The sequence below is a fragment of the Trachypithecus francoisi genome, unplaced genomic scaffold, assembly GCF_009764315.1.
Source record: "Trachypithecus francoisi isolate TF-2019V2 unplaced genomic scaffold, Tfra_2.0 Lachesis_group3, whole genome shotgun sequence".
Lineage (NCBI taxonomy): Eukaryota > Metazoa > Chordata > Mammalia > Primates > Cercopithecidae > Trachypithecus > Trachypithecus francoisi.
Genome location: NW_022681468.1, coordinates 66,311,843 through 66,333,945, shown reverse-complemented (window position 1 = coordinate 66,333,945; position 22,103 = coordinate 66,311,843). Strand labels below are relative to the sequence as shown.

The following is a 22,103-nucleotide window of genomic DNA, read 5'->3' as shown; positions in this document are numbered from 1 at the left end:
TAATTTTTGTATTTTTAGTTGTGACGGGGTTTCATCATGTTGGCCAGGCTGGTCTGGAACTCCTGACCTCAGGTGATCCACCTGCCTTGGCCTCCCAAAGGGCTGGGATTATAGGTGTGAGCCACCGCACCTGGCCCTACGTGTGTATGTTTTTTATAGAAAAAAACAACAACTCGGGCCAGGTGCGGTGGCTCACACTTGTAATATCAGCACTTTGGGAAGCTAAAGTGGGCGGATCACTTGAGGCCGGGAGTTTGAGACCAGCCTGGACAACATGGCAAAACCTCATCTCAACTAAAAATATAAAAATTATCTGGGTATAGTAGTGCATGCCTGTAAACCCAGCTCCTTGAGAGGCTAAAGTGGGAGAATCGCTTGAGCCCGGACGTAGAGGCTGCAGTGAACCGTGATTGCACCACTGCACTCCAGCCTGGGTTACAAAGTGAGACCCTGTCTCAAAAAAAACAAAAAACAAAAAAATAAAAATAAACAAAAACAAAAAAACAAAAAAGACAACCCAGCTGAGAGAGCCTTTTATTTGGCCCAAAGCTTTAGTATGCTGAAATTCCTAGAAGGTTAAATTATCTCTGAATACGTAACATGGGAAAAGTAATGATTAATACTTTCCATTGAAAAAAGTTTCTCTTTGATTGTATCATTATGGTTTATAATGCAAAGGTGCTATGATAAGTACTTTTACTCCCAAGCTGAACAAACATGATAGACTTGATACATATATCACTTCCATATTATATATGCACCAGACCTCTTTTTTTGTATAGCCCCTGTGGTCACTGTTTGAAGAAGCAGATTTTATTTAAAAATTCTCCTTTACCATCAGGGGCTGTAGGACTGGACTTCTAATTGTCACTGGCCAGAATTGCTTGTCTGGCCTCTGCAGTTCTCAACTTTCCCTACTGCTTCTGGTGCCTTTAAAATGCCAGTCTAAGGCCAGGTGTGGTGGCTCATGCCTGTAATCCCAGTGCTTTGGGAAGCTGAAGCAGGAAGAATACTTGAGGCCAAGTGAGACCAGCCTGGGCAGCCTAGCAAGAATACACACACACACACACACACACACACACACTCATACAAATTAGTGGGGTGTTTACATGTCTGTAGTCCTAGCTACTTCGGAGGCTGAGGGAGGCTGAGGCAGGAGGACAGCTTGAATCCAGGAGTTAGAGGTTACAGTGAGCTATGATTGCACTGCTGCACTCCAGCCTGGGCAACAGAGCAAGACTCTGTCTCTATTAAAAAACGAAAACGAAAAAACAATCTATGTCTCGAATTCATTGGAAGCATCCAATGCAGCTGTACAAAAAGTGACATGTTAGGTGTCATAAAAGGCAAAGAAAGCATTCTTTTTTATTTACTGTATGTGAACATAATGGTTCCACATAAAAGCAGTGTTTAATGTGTGAAGCCAGGGCGAAGTTTTAGGCACATTTACTTTTGTGCATTTGATGTTTAGTTCATGCAGTTAGCTGTTTAAGAAACCACACTATGGACCCACAGGCTGTCAGTTTCCAAATAGTTACAGCTATGGAGAGCTGGACAAATCACAGTTGAGGTACAATGGTGCTGGATTAGAGGACCAAAAGAAATATGTTCTTTAAAACTTCAACAGGGTTAGGAAATGGGCTGAGGGTGGCTGTGTAAAACCTTCACCCTTGGGGGACAATCTGCCTTGCTTGAACTGGGTTAAGAAGATCTCTGTTATTAAGGTAGCCCCAGAAAAGTAGAATGGAACCAAATCCTCCCTGGAGAACTTGTAGACCTTTACTATCTTGATGAATCCATTTGTGGCCCTTCAGAGTTTACACCGCCTGTCTGATTTTAACATCCTGAAAATATTGAATATGTCACTACTCCATCTAGCTTGGCTACCGCCACCATTGCATTGCCTTTTGATATCCCAGGTCTACTCGTGTAAATCTGCAGTTGACCTGGACAGGAAAGGTTGTTAAAGAACAGAAAAAGGAATAACATGAGTAAGTGGAACAGGTTTCCTTCTGAAGTTCGAAACAGCGACATTTTACGATTTGGCTCTTTGTTCCTTAAATAAATGCTCTTCTTTTGAATAACAAAAGAATATGATTTTACTCTCTTTTACATGGAAATTGATAGTCAATGTTTGTGATTTGGAGTAGATGAAAGCCAAGGACATGGGACAAAATTAGGTTCAATAATTATTATTGCTTTGATCATTCTTTCTCGATGATCTTTGTTCTTCATTTTGACAGAAAGGAAAAGAGTTTGGATATTTTCCCAGAGATGCCGTCCAGATTGAAGAGGTGTTCATATCTGAGGAAATTCAAATGTCAACTAAAGTGAGTAAACTCATTCTCAGTTGTTAATTGACTTTAAAATTTCTTGGTTAAAACAGTTTTCCCTGGTATCAGTGCCTATTGCTTATGTACTTTTTATAGTGAATGCATGAAATAGTTGACCTGAGAACTTGCTCTAGGAATAGCTTGAGTATCTGAATAAAATTAATTAAGACAAATTTGGTGACAGTAAAAGATTTTGCTTTCTGAAAAATTAACAGACAGGCAGTAGAGTGTAGTTGTTAAGAGCATGGATTCTGGAGATGGACTGAGTTCAAAGTCTGACCCAACTACTTACAAGCTATGTGGCCTGGTATGCCTCAATTTCCTTATCTGTAAAATGGAGGTGCTGAGTATAATACAATGGTTCACGTATTGTTTTGAAGAATAAATGAGTATATGTAAAGTACTTAGAAGAGCACTAAGTGCTCAGTAATTGTTAGATATTATTACTAATGCTATTGTCTTACTAAGATAAAAGTTTATTTTCCACCACACTCCTTAGTCTCCTATCTGCACATCCTCTTTTGCTGTTGGAGTTTTTCATGAGTTTTTCATGATAATGTTGGGCTTCAAGGGAATCAGGAGGTGACTTTTCAATTAATAAACTTGGTTAGCCCATTTAATTCAGATTCTAGCTTAAGCCAATTTACCTTAAATGAGGTCAGTGAGAAGGGAGTCTATCTAGTTAAACAAACTGCCTATTTTCTGGCTCTTTCCCATCACAAACTCTGGGATTAGCTGTCTATTTACTGTATAATAATTGGTCCTGTCAGTTCTATTTCTAAAATATATCTGGAGTATATTCCTTCTCTTCAATTCCATTTTCACTATCGCCCTAATTCAAGGCACTATCATCTCTTGGTTGGAACGCAGTGGTACAATCAAACTGTACTACAGCCCAGAATTCCTGGGGCTCAAGCAGTCCTCCCGTCTCAGCCTCACCAATGGTTGGGACTACAGGTGTGCCACCACAAGTGGCTTCATCTATTGATTAGAATACTACAATAGCCTTCTAACTATACTCCTTGTCTATACTTTTGCCCTCTTTCAATCCATTCTCCAAACAATAATGAATCTTGTAAAAACAAAAAATCAGATGATATCATTCCTTTAAAGCCCTTTAGTGGCTTTTCACTGGACCTGGAATAAAACCCAGACTTCTTACCCTGGCTTCACAGTCCCACATGATCTGCTCCTGCCTCCTTTGCTGACTCTGTCTCTGGTGCCATTCTCACGTCACTCACCATGATCCTGGCCAATCTGGACTTTTGACTGTTCTTAGAACATGCCAAGCTCTTTCCCAGCCCGGGGACCCAAACAGGCTATCTCTTCTGGTTGGAATGCTTTCCCCAAACACTTCACTTGGCTAGTTCTTTCTTATCCTTTAGGCCCGAGATTAAACATCAGTGCCTCCTAGGAAACTTTTGGAAGCAAAGGATATGTTTTAATATCTGGATTGTGGTGATGGTAACACAAATGTATACATTTGTTCAAATGCATACATTCATTATATGCAGTTTATGTATACCAATTATACCTCAATAAAACTGAAATGAAAGTATGTTGAGTTTGAAAATCAAAAATAAAAACCAGAGCCTTGGAGAGGCCTTCCATGATGATTCTAAAGGAATTGTTGCTTCTTAATCACAGTTTTCTGTTTGTTTCCTTCATAGCACTTATTGCAATTTTTTTTTCTTTTTCTTTTTTGAGATGGAGTCTCGCCTCTTATTGCCCAGGCTGGAGTACAATGGCACAATCTCTGCTCACTGCAACCTCCATCTCCTGGGTTCAAGTGATTCTCCTGCCTCAGCCTTCCAAGTAGCTGGGATTACAGCGGCCTGCCACCACGCCCGGCTAATTTTTGTATTTTTAGTAGAGACAGGGGTTTCACCACGTTGGTCAGGCTGGTCTCGAACTCCTGACCTCAAGTGATCCACTCGTCTTGGCCTCCCAAAGTGCTGGAATTACAGGTGTGAGCCACCGCACCCGTCCTCATTTATTGCAATTTACAATTAGTTTTTTCTATTGTTTACTGCAGTATCCCAGCACCTAGCACAGTGCCAGGCATAAAGTAAGTGCACAGATGCCCCAAATTCTTATGTCAAGTTCCTTGGGAGACAGATATTGAAACAAGTCTTTGCATCCAAGAAGTTTGCTGGGTAGTTTGGGAATAGCACCTGTGAAGGAACAAAAGTAAAAGCAGGACTTGGCTGGGCACAGTGGCTCATGCCTATAATCTCAGCACTTTGGGAGGCCGAGACAAACAAACAAACAAAAACAACGAAAAAGAAAAAGAAAAAAGAAGCATGACTGGGCAGACAGAGAAGTTGAATTGTGATGTAGTTGCAGTGAAGGTCTCAGCTGATTTCCTAAGGAGCTCTGGAGCTGGAATGGCCCTTCAGAGTCGTCTTTAATAGAGAGAGAGGCAAGACAATTGGACCTTTTATCCCCACATTTCTGGTTGTATTTGGAATACTGTAACTTTGGGCTGGGATATGCGAGTATTTACTAGAGATAGTTACTATTCTAAATGCTTGACTTATTTAATCCCCACAACACCTTGGTAGAATAGGTACTGTCATTATCCCTGGAGGATTCAAGGAGGAAAGTTCTCTCTGAAAGTCAGATGAAAAGTCAACTTGCAAAAGGAAGATTAATACATCAAAAGGCATACAAATTTATTTGATCACAATTTTATGTGACACAGGAACTTTCAGAATGGAGAACCAGGCTGGGCGTGGTGGCTCATACCTGTAATCCCAGCACTTTGGGAGGCCAAGGCAGGTGGATCACCTGAGATCAGGAGTTCGAGACCAGCCTGACCAATATGGTGAAACCACATCTCTACTAAGAATACAAAAATTAGCCAGGCGTGGTGGTGTGCGCCTGTTTTCCCAGCTACTTGGGAGGCTGAGACAGGAGAATTGCTTGAACCCGGGAGTGGAGATCATGCCACTGCACTCCAGACTGGGCGACAGAGCAAGACTCTGTCTCAAAAAAACAAACAAAAAAGAATGAAGACCCGAAGATACAGAGGAAACTGTCCATTTTTATGCTTAGCTTCAATAACGTATGGATAGCCATGTAGAGATATGACTGAACAAAAAGGGTATGATCTAATTCAGTAGACTGAGTGGGGGAACCCAGAAAGGCCTGTCTGTCTAGATTCTCCTTGGCTTTGCTGAGCATGCATTGCATCTTTCTGGTTATAGGGCAGGGCCTTCCCTGGAATGCCGGTCTTATGCCCTACAATCAAACAAGGTAGGTCAGAGAATTTATGAATAGCTTTGCATAGAAAAGAGGAGGAAACATTAGAGTAATAATTTTAGATTATATGGCAAGCTTTGGAGAAAAGGGGTTCTTGTTTCTATGAGCTGCCTTGGGAAAGCAGGATTCTACTTTCTATGACTAGCCTCGGGGAAAAATGAGACTGAGAGGTGGAGAATAGGAGAAGTTCAGAGAAGAATTTTGCTTCTGATGTCTTCATTTTGGGGGTATTTCTGAGCCCCAACATCCCCATCTTACAGAAGAAGGAGGCTGAGGCATAGAAAGATCATAAAATTCAACCAAGGTCACAGAGGTAGTAGATGGCAGGGTTGGGCATTGAACCCAAAGGGTTTGACTCCAGAGTCTGTTCTTAATCATGTACTAGACTGTAGTGCCAAGTATATATTGTAAAATTGCAATTCTGAAGCTTATTCTTTAAAAAATCTGAACTTTATCTTCATTTCATAATGGTAGTATCCAAAGGCAGCTCACGTCACTGTTTCTAACATTCAGATTTAAAAAAAAGTCTTCACCATGTTTCTTCTTAATGATTTGGTTGTTCTGTGAGATGGACAAGTAGATCCTCACTTCCACTGGCTGTATGCAATATCTCAATAAATGAAGGCAAATTGTTTCAGTGCAATTTTTTTTTTTTTTAATAGGATCTAACTCTGTTGCCCAGGCTGGAGTGTAGTGGCACAATTATAGCCCACCGGAGCCTCAACCTCCCAGGCTCAAGTGATCTTCCCACCTCAGCCTCCAGAGTAGCTGGGACTACAGCGCATGCCACTATGCCTGGCTAATTTTTGTGTGTTTTTTTTTTTGTACAGAGTTTCTCCATGTTGCCCAGGCTATTCATAAATTCCTGGGCTCAAGCAGTCTGCCCACCTCAGCCTCCCCAAATGCTGGGATTACAGGCGTGGGCCACCACATCTAGCTAACTTTTTTTTTTTTAAGACAGGATCTTGCCCTGTTGCTCAGGCTGGAATGAAGTGGTGCAACCATGGCTCACTGCAGCCTTGAACTCCTGGGCTCAAGTGCTCCTCCTGTCTTGGCCTCCCAAAGTGCTGGGATTACAGGCATGAGCCACTGTGTCCAGCCTTTTGGTGCAATTTTTAACCAGGTTTTCATGCTTTAGAGCAGAGGTCCAATCTTTTGGCTTCCTTGGGCCACACTGGAAGAAGAAGAATTGTCTTCTGCCACACATAAAATACACAAACACTAATATAGCTGATGAGCTAAAAAGAAATATTGCAAAAAAAAATCCCATAATATTTTTTAAAAGTGTATGAATTTTTGTTGGGCCACATTCAAAGCCATCCTAGGATGCATGCAGCCTGTAGGCTGCAGGTTGGACAAACTTGCTTTAGAGTCTCTGGTCTGTCTGAGATATAACCATATGCTGTGAAAATTCCCCCTCTGTCTTGGTCAATGTTGTGCTGCTATAACAGAATACCAGAGACTAGATAACTTATAAAGAAAATAAATCTATTTCTCATAGTTCTGAAGGGTGAGACGTCTTCTTGTTGCAACGTCTCATACTGGGAGGCAAGATGGGGGAAAAAACTGGAGAGAGAGAGCAAGACAGGTGCTGAACTAGTGGTCCTTTTATAAGGGAACCCACTCCTGTGATAATAAGCCTGCTCACACAGTAATGGCATTAATCCTACTCATTCTGCCCTTATGGACTGATCACCTCTCACCAGGCCTCATCTGTCAACAATATTGCACTTGGGATTAAGTTTCCAATATATGGTTTTTGGGGACACAGTCAAACCATAGAACCCTACCTCAAATCACTGCAAAGATGCATGTGTTCAGTCAGTGTGTTCTTAGGAGGTGCAAAATTTTGTGGATATGCATGCGTTTTCATGAGATTTTGTTTGCAGAATACACTGAAAGCATTGATTGTCTCTGCTTCTCAAAAATTCCAACTATTTGAAATAAATTTTATTTATTTATTTTTTTGAGATGGAGTCTTACTCTGTTACCCAAACTGAAGTGCAGTTGTGTGAACTTGTCTCACTGCAACCTCTGCCTCCTGGGTTCAAGCAATTCTCCTGCTTCAGCCTCCTGAGAAGCTGGGACTATAGGTGACCACCACCATGCCTGGCTAATTTTTGTATTTTGTAGTGAGATGGAGTTTCGCCATGTTGGCCAGGCTGGTCTTGAACTCCTGAGCTCAGGCAATCCACTCGCCTGAGCCTCCCAAAGTGCTGGGATTACAGGCGTGAGCCACCATGCCTGGCCCCAAAATTTCAACTATTTAATAACAAATCAATCATAATGGGCCTGGTGCGGTGGCTCACATCTGTAATCCCAGTGCTTTGGGAGGCTGAGGTGGGATGATTGCTTGAGGCCATAAGTTCAAGAGCAGCCTGGGTAAAATAGCAAGACTCCATTTTCGCAAAATATTTTTTTAATTAGCTGGGTATAATATCAGCTACTTTGGAGGCTGAGGAGGGAGGTTCACTCGAACCCTGGAATTCAAGCAAGCTGTGAGCTGTGCTCCACCCTGGACAGCAGAGCAACACCCTGTCTCTAAAAACAAACAAACAAAGAAACAAAAAACCGTAATGTAAAAGGTTTTTCATTTAGGTTTACATATTTAGCCTCAAAGTCAGTTGTGATACAGTGTTTGAGTTTTTGCTCTGCTCTTGAGCTAGTCATGTGTTTTGGGAAAATCACAGTCATCCTTTTTACTTCTTTTTTCTTTTTTTTTTTTTTGAGACAGAGTCTCTCTCTGTCCCCCAGGCTGGAGTGCGGTGGCACGATCTCAGCTCACTGTAAGCTCCACCTCCTGGGTTCACGCCACTCTCCTGCCTCAGCCTCCCAAGTAGCTGGGACTACGGGTGCCTGCCACCACGCCTGGCTAATTTTTTGTATTTTTAGTCAAGACAGGGTTTCACCGTGTTAGCCAGGATGGTCTCGATCTCCTGACTTCATGATCCGCTTGCCTCAGCCTCCCAAAGTGCTGGGATTACAGGTGTGAGCCACCATGCATGGCCCACAGTCATCCATTTTAAATGACTCAGGGAGAAACAAGGAGCTCTAGTACATTCATGTTAATCATATGTATATTTTTTCCTTTTAGGAATCTGACTTTCTTTGTCTTCTTGGAGTAAGTTACACATTTGACAACGAAGATGGTGAATTAAACAGTGATTATGGTGAAAATATATATCCTTATGAAGAAGATAAAGATGAAAAATCTAGTATATATGAAAGTGATTTTCAGCTAGAACCTGAATTTTATGCAACTTACGAAAGTACTTTGTATGAAGACCAATTTCCAGCATTAGAGGCTCCTGAAGATATCGGAAGTACCAGTGAATCAAAAAACTGGGAAGAAGTAGTTGTTGAAAGTGTGGAACAGGTTCATATTCCAGAAGTGCGTGTCCCACCATCTTCAGCTGTGCCTGGAGTCAAAGAATGGTTTGGATTGAGAGGAGAACAAGCTGAAGAGAAGGCGTTTGAATCGGTTATTGAACCTGTACAAGAAAGCTCATTTCGAAGTAGAAAAATAGCAGTGGAAGATGAAAATGACCTAGAGGAATTAAATAATGGTGAGCCTCAAACAGAACATCAGCAAGAATCTGAATCAGAAATTGATTCAGTGCCAAAGACGCATTCTGAACTAGCATCTGAGTCAGAGCACGTTCCCAAACCTCAACCCACTGGTTGGTTTGGTGGTGGATTTACAAGTTATTTAGGTTTTGGAGATGAGGATACAGGGCTTGAATTATTAGCTGAAGAAAGCAATTCACCACTACAAGATTTTCCCAATTCCATATCATCTGATAAAGAGGACACAGTTCCATGTACAGAAATATTAACAGAAAAAAAAGACACAATCACTAATGATAGCTTGAGTCTCGAACCAAGTTGGTTTGATTTTGGTTTTGCTATGCTAGGCTTTAAATATGCCAAGGAAGACAAAGTTATGTTAGATGACAGGAAAAACGAAGAAGATGGTGGGGCAGGTGAACATGAATATCCTCTAACAAGTGAATTAGACCCTGAAAAAGAACAAGAAATAGCAATGATACAAATTATGGAAACAGAAGATCAAATAGACGAGAAACCAGTCTTAAAAAAAACAGATGAATCTGATACCATACCATATTTGAAAAAGTTATTGTATAATTTTGACAACCCTTGGAACTTCCAGAACACTCCAAAGGAAACGGAACTGCCATTTCCCAAACAGATACTGGATCAAAATAATGTAATTGAAAATGAAGAAACTGAAGAATTTTCCATTGATAATTATCCCACAGATAATACAAAAGTTATGATGTTCGAAAGTTCATACAGTCTGTCAGGTTGGTATGAAAATATTTATATTAGAATTTATTTTATTTTTAAACATAATTTATTTTTAAAAGTACAAATCAGATGAAAAAGTCCAGGAATCTGCATTTTTCAAAATACTTAGCTCTTTCTTTTTTTCTTTTTTTTTTTTTGAGACAGAGTTTCACTCTTGTTGCCCAGGCTGGAATGTAATGGTGTGATCTCAGCTCATCACAACCTCCACCTACCAGGTCCTGGTTCAAGCAGTTCTCCTGCCTCAGCCTCCTGAGTAGCTGGGATTACAGGCACACACCACTACACCCAGCTAATTTTTGTATTTTTAGTAGAGATGGGCTTTCACCATGTTGGCCATGCTGGTCTCGAACTCCTGACCTTGTGATCCGCCCACCTCAGCCTCCCAAAGTGCTGTGATTACAGGCGTGAGTCACCATGCCCGGCTCAAAATACTTAGCTCTTTCATCAATTTCTGGTTTACTCTGGAATTTAGATCTTAATATTATAAAATAAAATCTCAACAGAAAAACAATGACTAGAGATCTAAAGATGTTCCAAGAAAATCTTATTTTACAATAAATTTTAATTTTTATCAAAATATTGTATGTAAATAGTTTAAAATTTGAAATAGTGCTAAGGCATTTTTTTTTTTTTGACAATAGCAATGTCTGTTCCCTCCATCTACCTCCACTCCCACTGCTTTCCCAGAGACAATAATTTTCTTTTTTTGTTTTTAAAGCAGTATCTTTTTAGTATTTAAGAGTTTTCTAAATCGAATCTTTATACTGTTCTGCTTTGATTGCCCTATTTTAGACAATGTGTATTGACTTTCTATTCTGGTAGGTGTGGATTTTCTCATTCACATTCACTTTTTAGCCCAATAACACCTTCCCAATACAACTATATTTGAATGGTTTTCTTAGAAACCTAAGCTAAGAGAAACTTTTTTTTTTTTTTTTTGAGACAGGGTCTCATTTTATCATCTAAGCTGGAGTGCAGTGGCATGATCTCAGGTCACTACAGTGTCAACCTCCTGGGCTCATGCAATTCTCTCACCTTTGCCTCCCAAGTAGCTGGGACTATGGGCGCGTGCCACCATGACCGCTAATTTTTGCATATTTGTAGAAGCAGGGTTTCATTATATTGCCCATGCTGGTCTCGAACTCCTGAGCTCAAGCGATCTGCCCCACTCAGCCGCCCAAACTGCTATGATTACAGGTGTGAGCCATTATGCCCGGCCAACTAAGGGAAACTTTAATTAAATAGTTTTGATTCCTAAATTTGATCTTATTCTAGGTCTGTAGATTTGCTTTTCCTAAGAAGGACTATGATAACAAGAGTTTTCTTTTGTTTTTGTTCTGAGACAAGGTTTCACCCTGTCACCTACGCTGGAGTGCAGTGGTGTGATCACAGTTCACTGCAGCCTCAACCTCCAGGGCTCAATCTATCCCTTGACCTCAGCCTCCTGAGTAGCTGGGACGACAAGTGTGCACCACTACACCCAGCTAATTTATTTTTATATGTTGTGGAGATGGAGTCTCCTTATGTTGTCCAGGCTGGTCCCAACTCCTAGGCTCAAGGGATCCTCCCGCTTCAGCCTCTCAAAGTGCTGGGAATACAGGCATGAGCTACTGTGCCCAGCTGATAACAAGGGTTTCCTTTAAGTGTCAATGTAATAAGAAAACTCAAGCAAAAAAAGGGAAAAAGTTTTCAACTTTCTCCCTCAAGTCCCTCAATTCTGAGAGTTCAACAGAGGGCAACAGAAGAGAGCAGAATATAAGATAATACTTTCAGATCTAGATGTCCAGGTATCTAGCAACTCCTATGATTAAAAACATGTGGATTGTATTTTAAGTAGAAAATTTTATAATACGACTTTTCCACATCTCCATCCTTATGACTCTGTGATGGACAGAATATAAACGCAGCAAATATTGACCAATAATACAAAAACAATTAAACCCTAGAATGACAGAAAACCTTTCACAGGAAGAGGGCAACAAACTCAGAAGGAAACACATTTCCATTAGAACCAGGTGATTTTTTTGAGTTTCCAGAACTGTATGTAATACCTTAACATTCCCTAAAATGGGAGCTCTCTACTCAACATCCTCAACCAACATATAGATACTTACATTCTAACCCTTTTCCAAATGAGAAAAGTGCAGGTGTGATGCTTTTTATGACTAAAAAGCTTAGAGACCTTTTTAGGTTGTTAAAGGCTAATTAAAAGGTAAATTCTCTTGTTCTAAACTTGTTAGATCCTAAAGGAATATTTAAGAAAAGGCAGATCTACAACAAAACAATATTAGATACAGAAATCCAGATGATTCCAAAGATTGACATATAAAAATATTTTAGAGCACAATCATAGAAACTCCAGGAATTCAAAAGGATTTCACAAAAAAATCATTTTTGTAAATTTTATTTAGCTGGGAGTGTTGGTATGTTCCTATAGTCCCAGCTACTTGGAAGGCTGAGGTGGGAGATCACTTGAGGCTAGATGTTCGAGGCTGGCCTGGACAACACAGTGACACTTTCTCTCTGAAGAAAATATTGGCGGGGTGTGGTGGCTCACACCTATAATCCCAGCACATTGAGAAGCCGAGGCAGACAGATTACCTGAGGTCAGGAGTTCGAGACCAGCCTAGCCAACATGATGAAACCCCGTCTCTACTAAAAATACAAAAATCAGCCGGGCATAGTGGTGTGCCCCTGTAATCCCAGCTACTCGGGAGGCTGAGGCATGAGAACCATTTGAACGCGGGAGGCAGAGGTTGCAGCGAGCTGAAATTGCAAAACTGTACTCCAGCCTGGGCAATAGAATGAGACTCAGTCTCATATATATATATATATATATATATATATATATACACATACACACACACATATATATATTTAAAATTTATCATTTCATATAGAGATACTGGAAGAATTTCTAAAATTGGTAAATAGTTAAATGAAAATAGGATGTTGCTGCAATTTTAACTAGTTTTGAGGAACTCTTATGAAAATATTCAGAAATTCTTTTAAATTTCAGAAAAAAAGATGTCATTTATTAACAAAGTGGGTTATTCCAAAACACTACAATATTAAATAAAAATTGAATGAAAAACAACCTGAGATCATGCAAAAATTTGTTTTTAAAAAAGCATCCTAAAAGAGAGATTTCTATAAGGCCACAGGCCCTATTTTCTGGATATTAGAGAAAGGATTAAACAGCAAATCTTTTCAGATTTCAACAACTCTTTCAGGGAATAACAAATGAAAACTTGCTGTAATTATAGTGCATAAGCAAGATGAATCACTGATCTTGAATCTGTGTTTGTGAAAGGCTCAGACTTGAGATAACCACATTTACAGAAAACTAACATATTGATTTAGGAATTTACAAAACAGGTAAATTAGGGAACAGTTATTTATATTACAACGTGAATAACGAATTTACAAAAGGATTCCAATTGTGCATACTTAAATAATGAGTTTCCCAAGTATAGTTAAATATTAAAAATTATTATTTTATTTGACTTAAAATTCTGCTAATAAGCAATAATAAAGAAAAGCATACTATATTTAATGTGAATCTTAAAACTTAGGTTTAATTGTGTAAATAATACCTAAAAATATAATTAAATATGAAAATGGAATAGGGAATATTCATTTTTCTTATTATATATTTAGTTCAAATGCCGTTTAAAACATTTTAAAATAATCAATATAGTTATGTATAAATTTGAGTATATTTATTGAATAATCCTTTTATTCTTATAGCATTAAACGTTTTTGTAGATCACTATTTGAGTCCTGTATGTACAATAATCCCTTTGAATTCAGACTCCTGATTTGAATGCTTTTAAGTATTATTATCCACAGGTGCTATTACTAAATTACTGATATGTGTTTGCTCAATTGGGACTTTCATCTTTTAAACAATGATAAATGACAGTGTCAAAGTGCTATGTTAAGACTCATAAGCTCAAAGAGCAAAATTAGACATTGAACAATTCACTTTCTACTCTTTATTATTGTTTTTCAGGACCACACTGACACTTTTTTTTAGACATTACACCTTCTGGTTAACAAATGCATACATAGCAGGAATAAAATCTGAAGGGAATCTATGTGTTGCCTTATTCTTAGTCATATGCTTATATAGTACAACAGAATTGTTGACAATTATGTTAGTTTTACGGTTTTTTTAAAAAGTAATTTTTAGGACAAAAAGGCATGTAGAGAATAGGATTACATATAGCTTTTGTAATTCTTCCTTGGCTGAGGAATAAAGAAAAGGCTATGTAGTATAAAAGCCCCCTAAAAGATGTCTATATCTTAACCCCCAGACCCTGAGAATATGTTACTTTACATAGTGGAAAGGACCTTGCAAATGTGATTAGGGACCTTGAAATGGAGAGATTATCCTTGTGTGTCTAATATAATTACAAGGCTCCTTATAAGAGGAACGTAGGTGTATCAGAGTAAGAGAGACAGAAATTAGAAGATGCTACACTGCTGGCTTTGAAAATGGAGGGTGGGGCCATGTGTCAAGGAATGCAGGAGGCCTCTAGAAAGTAGAAAAAGCAAGGAAATGGATTCTGCCCTAGAGCCTCCTGAAGGAATGCAGCCTTGCCAACTTCAACACCTTGGTTTTAGAATTTCTGACTTCCAGAACTCTTAAGAGGATACATTTGCATTGTTTAAACCACCAAGTTTTGGTAATTTATCTTACTAGCAATAGAAAGGTAACACAGGATACAATTTATGTTTTACTGTATCCTTTCTTTAACGAAGTATCATAATGACCTACCAAAGTTCAGAAAAAAGACCTGCGTAGAAAACAAACGGGGAGCCCTCAACAAAGCAAGTATTTGGGAAAAAACACATTTCTTTTTATTTATTTGTAGATATGGTCTCTAACATAGAGTTACCTATGAGAATTCACGAAGAAGTACATTTCAAACCCTCATCTTCTAAAGATAGTGATGAAAATTCAAAACCATCAGTAGACACTGAAGGACCTGCTCTGGTTGAGATAGACAGATCTGTGGAAAACACCCTGCTAAATAGTCAGATGGCTTCAACTGATAATTCTTTGTCTTCTCAAAATTATATTTCTCAAAAAGGTAAGAAGCAGGTTATTTATTCTCCAATGCATCATTTAAGGAAGAAATTAGAATCAGAAGTTATATAACATCACGTTAACATATTTTTATTTATAAATCAACAGAAGATGCTTCTGAGTTTCAGATTCTGAAATACTTATTCCAAATTGATGGTTATGATTTCATGAATTCTGCCTTTTCATCCATTGTAATTCTTACAGAAATGGTAAGTTTGCCTTTTAAACCTTTTGCAATAATTTTACCTATTTTGCTAAATATAAGAGTGGCTACAAAATATGTTTGAATGAATCCTCCCTGTATAATGTTTATGTAATATTTCTCTTTCCATGACATCTTACCTGTGAGATTTCTGTTTATATGAATGTTTTGTCAAATGGATATTGATTTTTAAAAACATTTCCCTAAGCTTTGTTGATGTTGACCTTGAGCAGTGTTTGCTTTTTACCTCACGCTCCCCATTTTTCAAATTAGGGAAAATTATGTACGAAATAAGTTAACTCAGGAATAACAGGAACTAGAGCTAGGTATGGTGGCGTGTGTCTGGAGTTCCCACTACTTAGGAGGCTGAGGCAGGAAGAGATTTTAACTGAATGTAACAAAGAGAATAAAAGGGAAGAGTGAGCCCAAGGGTTTGAGACCAGTCTGAGCAACGTAGCTAGACCTTATCTCTAAAAATAAAAACAAACAAACAAACAAAAAAACCGAAAATGAAAAGCAACTTGTTTGTATTCAATTGAGAATTGTAACCTCAAAATGGTATAATGTAGGAGTACAAAAGCAACTAAAATATCAAAATTTAACCAAACTGTAACTGAAATTCCAAATTCTATTCACTTTTTCACTTGTTGTAAATTTTACTATTAAATGAGATATTGCAAAAGGACTAGCTGTAGTACTTGGCATATAAGAGGCCTTTTACAAATGTTGCTTTTCTCATCTATTGCTATGATAGAAATAATTGAGGAAGCGCTTTTATCTTCTTATTTATAGTCTAAGCTGAAATTAATAGTGGTTGTTTTCAAGGAGCTCACTCTAGTTGGAGGACACATATAAAAAAGTAATAATTTTAATGTAGTGCTATAATAGTCACAGGGTGCTACTGATATGCAGGAGTAGCTGCCTAGTAGATTGGTTGGGAGGGTTAGGTAGAGAGGGTGGGGAGAAGGAGCCTGGGAGAGTGTCCCAGAGAAGATCATATTTGAGCCAATTTTGAAGGAAGAGTAGGAGTTAGTCAGACAAAGAAAGGACAGGCATTCTAGGTTGAGAAGAGCACTTTTAAAGTAGTGAAGTGGGAGGGAATACGGCACTTTTGGAGCACAATAAGCCATTGAGTTTGAACACAGATTGAAGCTGAAGCAGTACAGAGAGGTCAAATAATAGGGAGTTCAATTCTATCTTATAGATGATGGGGCACTACTGAATTTTAAGCAGAAAGTGAAATGAAAAAGTTTTATTTATAAAGTCTGTCAATGCTGTCAAATAAAGATTAAAGGGGTAAAGACCAGAGGCACGGAGTTCAGTCAAGAAGCTGTTGTGTTAGTTCTGAAAATGAGGAAAAGGCGAAAATCTAAATCAGCGTTTACTAACTCAAATGAGTGAAGTGTGAGTAAAGGTGAGAACTGTAGCCAACTAGAGATTGTATGCCCTGTCTAAAGGATAACAGTACTACTTACCTTGAGCTTCGTCTCCCCAGATACTCTGATTTTCAAGAAAAGCTGGAAATCTGGATTTTTGTGTGTGAAATCTCACAGTTTTTAATACTGGCAAATATTCAGAGTAAAATAAAACACAATGTAGGTCAGAAAAAACATTCTGTGAGTGGGATTTGGCCCACTGGCCACATTTTTTAGCCTCTGGCCTAACATCAATGGTTGTAGTCGAAATGATTGGAAGGACAAATTGGATAGATCTTTTGTAGACAGAATCATTGGATTTAATGACTGACTGAATGCAGCATGGAGAATTACAAGGAAAAGTGAGGATACCAGGTTTTGAGCTCTGGGACCCGATAACTTATGAGGTTTCTAGCTTGGGGGACCCGTTAGATGGTGGTGCCACTGAGTCTTTGTGAAAACTGGGCTTAATAACACACATCATTTTGCTTTGGGAGGCCTCTTCCTCACTTAATTTTTTTTTTTTTTTGCTTGGTTCAAGATAGTTGACATTACGTGATAAATAAGCCCAGAGAAATCATTAATTTATTCTGTATGATTTGGTGTTGAAGATGTTGATTATAAAACGTTAGTTAGGCCGGCCACAGTGGCTCCACTTTGGGAGGCCAAAGAGGGCCGATCACTTGAGGTCAGGAGTTGAAGGCCAACCTGGCCAATGTGGTGAAAACTCGTCTCTACAAAAAATACAAAAATTCGCTGGGGGTGGTGGCGCGTGTCTATAATCCCAGCTACTTGGGAGGCTGAGACACGAGAATTGCTTGAACCTGGGAAGCAGAGGTTGTAGTGAGCCAAGATCGTGCCACTGCACTCCAGCCTGGGCCATAGAGTGAGACTCTGTCTCAAACAAACAAACAAACAAAACAAAAACAGAAAAAGTTAGTTAGAAATCTGTCCCAGGTTAGGAGAAAAGAAAAACTAATAATAATGATAATTACAAAATAGTCCATAATAAAACTTTCAACTCCTCATGGAATTAATTCTATTTTTTGGTATGTCTTGCTGACATAACCCTCCCCTTTTAACCCCCTCCTCCACAAATTATATGAATGAAGTGAAATAATTGAACAGATAATTTGCTAATCAATACATGATATTCACTTCTGTATAAAGTGCTTGTTTATTAATAAAGTCTATACTAAATATGCTTTTATTTGACTCAGTAAACATAGTTAAATACATTTTACTTGGACCATTTTGGATGAAATTATTTAGACATGAAAATATTGAATTTACATTTATGTTAATTATCTTGTGATCTTGGAATGTCACTTATTGTCTGGGAAGGAGTCCCAGTTTGAAAACTCCAATATTAGAGCTGAGATGAGATCACAGGCTGCTGGTCAAAACTGGCTTTGTATTGTCTAAGAAAATTATGAATGAGTTGTCAACATTTAAAACGTGAGCTCATCTTAAAATCTGAATTTCTGGGTTCTCTTGAAAAAGTAGAAGACTGTGATATATAGCTGTCAATTTTCTTGAGCAAAAAGAAACTCAAGTTTGTTAGTGCTTTATTACATAGACATGGACTCTCCATTTTCCTACATTTATGTCAACTGCTTGGACTCTACAGGGTTTTAAGTTCATAATCTTCAGACTATATATTCTGAGAGTTCCTGCTAGATCTAGGATTCGAACAATCTGAATGTATCTATGAAGCACCCATAATATAGATTTGAATAGCTGTAGTAAATGGAAAATTGGAGCAATTTTCCAGTTACATTTAGGTGAAAGGTTTCCTTGTCTTCTTGTCTAAATACTTTAGGTAATTCTTCCAATTCAATGGTCGTTTCAGGTAGATTTTGTGCAGAACATACCTTCTTTGTAATGTTCAAGTACTAGGGATCAACACTACATTTTTCTTTTGAAAATTAAAATGATATTTCTTAAATGATTCCATCACATCAAAAGCAATGGGAAATTAAATGAGGCAGTTTTTAAAAAAAATATAACAAAAAAATTATGAGAAAGCAAAAGGTTTTGGAAAAAAATGATTTTTAAGTTTAAAGATTCCAAAAATGTGAAGAAATTGGAATCAGCACTACTGAAAACTGAATAAGTGTTTTGAAAGTTCAAATATAGAAACTATCTAAAAAAGAAACATAAATAGAAATTATGAGCAAAAAAAGAAAATACACAACAAGCCAAGAGACTTATGCCAAGAATAGAATTTCCAGAAAGAGAGAAGGCAAATGAAGAGAAGGAAGCAATAATTCAAGAAATTTTAGAAAGAAAACTTACCTGCGCTTTAAAAGTAATCAAGTTGGTTTTGAGTGAGATTTTTACTCCTGAGTTCTAATTCTATTGCACTGTGGTCTGAGAGACTGTTATGATTTCCATTCTTTTGCAGTTGCTGAGGAGTGTTTCACTTCCAATTATGTGGTCGATTTTAGAATAAGTGCTGTGTGTCATTGAGAAAAATGTATATTCTGTTGATTTGGGGTGGAGAGTTCTGTAGATGTCTATTAGTTCTGCTTGGTACAGAGCTGAGTTCAAGTCCTGAATATCCTTGTTAATTTTCTGTCTCATTGATCTGTCATAATATTGACAGTGTCTCCCAATATTATTGTGTGGGAATCTAAGTCTCTTTGTAGGTCTCTAAGAACTTGTTTTATGAATCTGAGTGGGTGCATATATATTTAGGATAGTTAGCTCTTCATGTTGCATTGATCCCTTTACCATTATGTAATGCCCTTCTTTGTCTTTTTTGATCTTTGTTGGTTTCAAGTCTGTTTTATCAGAGACTAGGATTGCAACCCCTGCTTTTTTTTGCTTTCCATTTGCTTGGTAAATCTTCCTCCATCCCTTTATTTTGAGCCTATGTGTGTCTTTCCATATGAGATGGGTCTCCTGAATACAGCACACCAACGGATCTTGACTCTTTATCCAATTTGCCAGTCTGTGTCTTTTAATTGGGGCATTTAGCCCATTTACATTTAAGGTTAATATTGTTATGTGTGAATCTGATCCTGTTGTCATGATGCTAGCTGGTTATTTTGCCCATTAGTTGATGCAGTCTCTTCATCATGTCGATGGTCTTTACATTTTGGTGTGTTTTTGCAGTGGCTGGTACTGGTTTTTCCTTTCCATATTTAGTGCTTCCTTCAGGAGCGCTTGTAAGGCAGGCCTGGTGGTGCCAAAATCTCTCAGCACTTCCTTGTCTGTAAAGGATTTTATTCTTCTTCACTTATGAAGCTTAGTTAGGCTGGATATGAAATTCTGGGTTGAAAATTCTTTAAGAATGTTGAATATTGGTCCCCACTCTCTTCTGGCTTGTAGGGTTTCTGCAGAGAGATCTGCTGTTAGTCTGATGGGCTTCCTTTTGCAGGTAACCTGACCTTTCTCTCTGGCTGTCCTTAACATTTTTTCCTTCATTTCAACCTTGGTGAATCTGATGATTATGTGTCTTGGGGTTGCTCTTCTTGAGGAATATCTTAGTGGTGTTCTCTGTATTTCTTGAATTTGAATGTTGGCCTGCCTTGCTAGGTTGGGGAAGTTCTCCTGGATAATATCTGGAAGTGTGTTTTCCAACTTGGTTCCATTCTCCCCATGACTTTCAGGTACACCAATCAGTCAATCATAGATTTGGTCTTTTCACATAATCCCATATTTCTTGGAGGCATTGTTCGTTCCTTTTCATTCTTTTTTCTTTAATCTTGTCTTCACACCTTATTTTAATAAGTTAGTCTTCAGTCTCTGATATCCTTTCTTCCTCTTGATTGATTTAGCTATTGATATTTGTGTATGCTTCACGAAGTTCTTATGCTGTGTTTTTCAGCTCCATCAGGTCATTTGTTCCTCTCTAAAATAGTTATTCTAGTTAGCAGTTCCTGTAACCTTTTATCAAGGTTCATAGCTTCCTTGCATTGGGTTAGAACATGCTCCTTTAGGTCAGAGGAGTTTGTTATTACTCACCTTCCGAAGCCTACTTCTATCAATTCATCAATCTCATTCTCTGTCCAGTTTTGTGCCCTTGTGAGAGAGGAGTTGCAATCATTTGGAGAAGAGGCATTCTGGTTTTTGGAATTTTCAGCATTTTTGTGCCAGTTTTTCCTTGTCTTCATGGATTTATCTACTTGTGATCTTTGAGGCTGGTGACCTTTGGATGGGGTTTTTGTGTGGGGGTTGATGTTGATGTTAATGTTGTTTCTTTGTTTGTTAGTTTTCCTTCTAACATTCAGGCCCCTCTTCTGCAGGTCTGCTGCAGTTTGCTGGAGGTCCACTCCAGACCCTTTTCGTCTGGGTGTCACCAGTGGAGGCTGCACAACAGCAAAGATTGTTGTCTGCTCCTTTCTTACATCAAGGGGCACTGGCCTGATGCCTGCCGGATATCTCCTATATGAGATGTCTGCTGACCCCTGTTGGGAGGTCTCTCCCAGTCAGGAGGCGTGGGGGTCAGAAACTTACTTGAGGAGGCAGTCTGCCCCTTAGCAGAGCTGGTGCGCTGTGCTGGTAGAATCCCTCTTGTTATGATCAGCTGCTCTATTCAGAGCTGGCAGGCAGGAACGATTAAATCCTCAGAAGCTCTGCCCACAGCCGCCCCTTCCCCCAGGTGCTCTGTCCCAGGGGGATGGGGGTTTTGTCTGTAAGCCCCTGACTGGGGCTCTACCTTTCCTTCAGAGATGCCCTGATCAGTGAGGAGGAATCTAGAGAAACAGTTCTGCCCAGTCCAGACCACATGGCCAAGGAGGCAGATTTTGGAGAGCTACTAGTATACTGACTCTCCTGGTTCAACAATGGAAAGAGAAGAAGAGTATCTCTTTCAAATCTCCACAAGGAGCCTTGGCAAGAGTAATTTGAAAATTTAATGGATGTCTTTTGAAAATTTATTTACCCTTAGCACTTTTCTTTTCTCTCTCTCTCTTTTTTTTTTCTATTTTTTGAGACATGGTCTTGCTCTGTCACCCAAGGTGGCGTGCAGTGGCCCTATCACAGCTCACTGCAGCCTCAGCCTGCTGGGCTGAAGCAATCCTCCCACCTCAGGCACCCAAGTAGCTGGGATAACAGGCATGTGCCACCATGCTTGGCTAGTTTTTCTTTTAAATTATTATTATACTTTAAGTTCTAGTGTACATGTGCACAATGTGCAGGTTTGTTACATATGTATACATGTGACATGTTGGTTTGCTGCACCCATTAACTCGTCATTTACATTAGGTATTTCTCCTAATGCTATGCCTCCCCTATTTCCCCAACACAGGACAAGCACCGGTGTGTGATGTTTCCCACCCTGTGTCTAAGTGTTCTGATTGTTCAGTTTCCACCTATGAGTGAGAACATGCAGTGTTTGGTTTTCTGTCCTTGTGATAGTTTGCTCAGAATGATGGTTTCCAGCTTCATCCATGTCCCTGCAAAGGACATGAACTCATCCTTTTTTATGGTTGCATAGTATTCCATGGTGTATATGT

General features: G+C 38.9%; 1 protein-coding gene across 6 annotated transcripts in view; it reads left to right on the top strand.

Moving 5' to 3' along the window:
- Window positions 1-22,103, top strand: part of MIA2 (MIA SH3 domain ER export factor 2) — a 115,402-nt gene that overhangs the window by 4,472 nt on the left and 88,827 nt on the right. For 4 of the 6 annotated variants that reach the window (XM_033188189.1, XM_033188192.1, XM_033188191.1 and 1 more), the window contains exons 3-6: window positions 2,244-2,330; window positions 8,692-9,922; window positions 14,807-15,025; window positions 15,130-15,230. In XM_033188189.1, coding sequence (XP_033044080.1) covers window positions 2,244-2,330; window positions 8,692-9,922; window positions 14,807-15,025; window positions 15,130-15,230 — 1,638 coding nt within the window. The remainder of the gene's footprint in view (window positions 1-2,243; window positions 2,331-8,691; window positions 9,923-14,806; window positions 15,026-15,129; window positions 15,231-22,103) is intronic. The other 2 variants (XM_033188193.1, XM_033188194.1) reach the window with 1 other exon arrangement.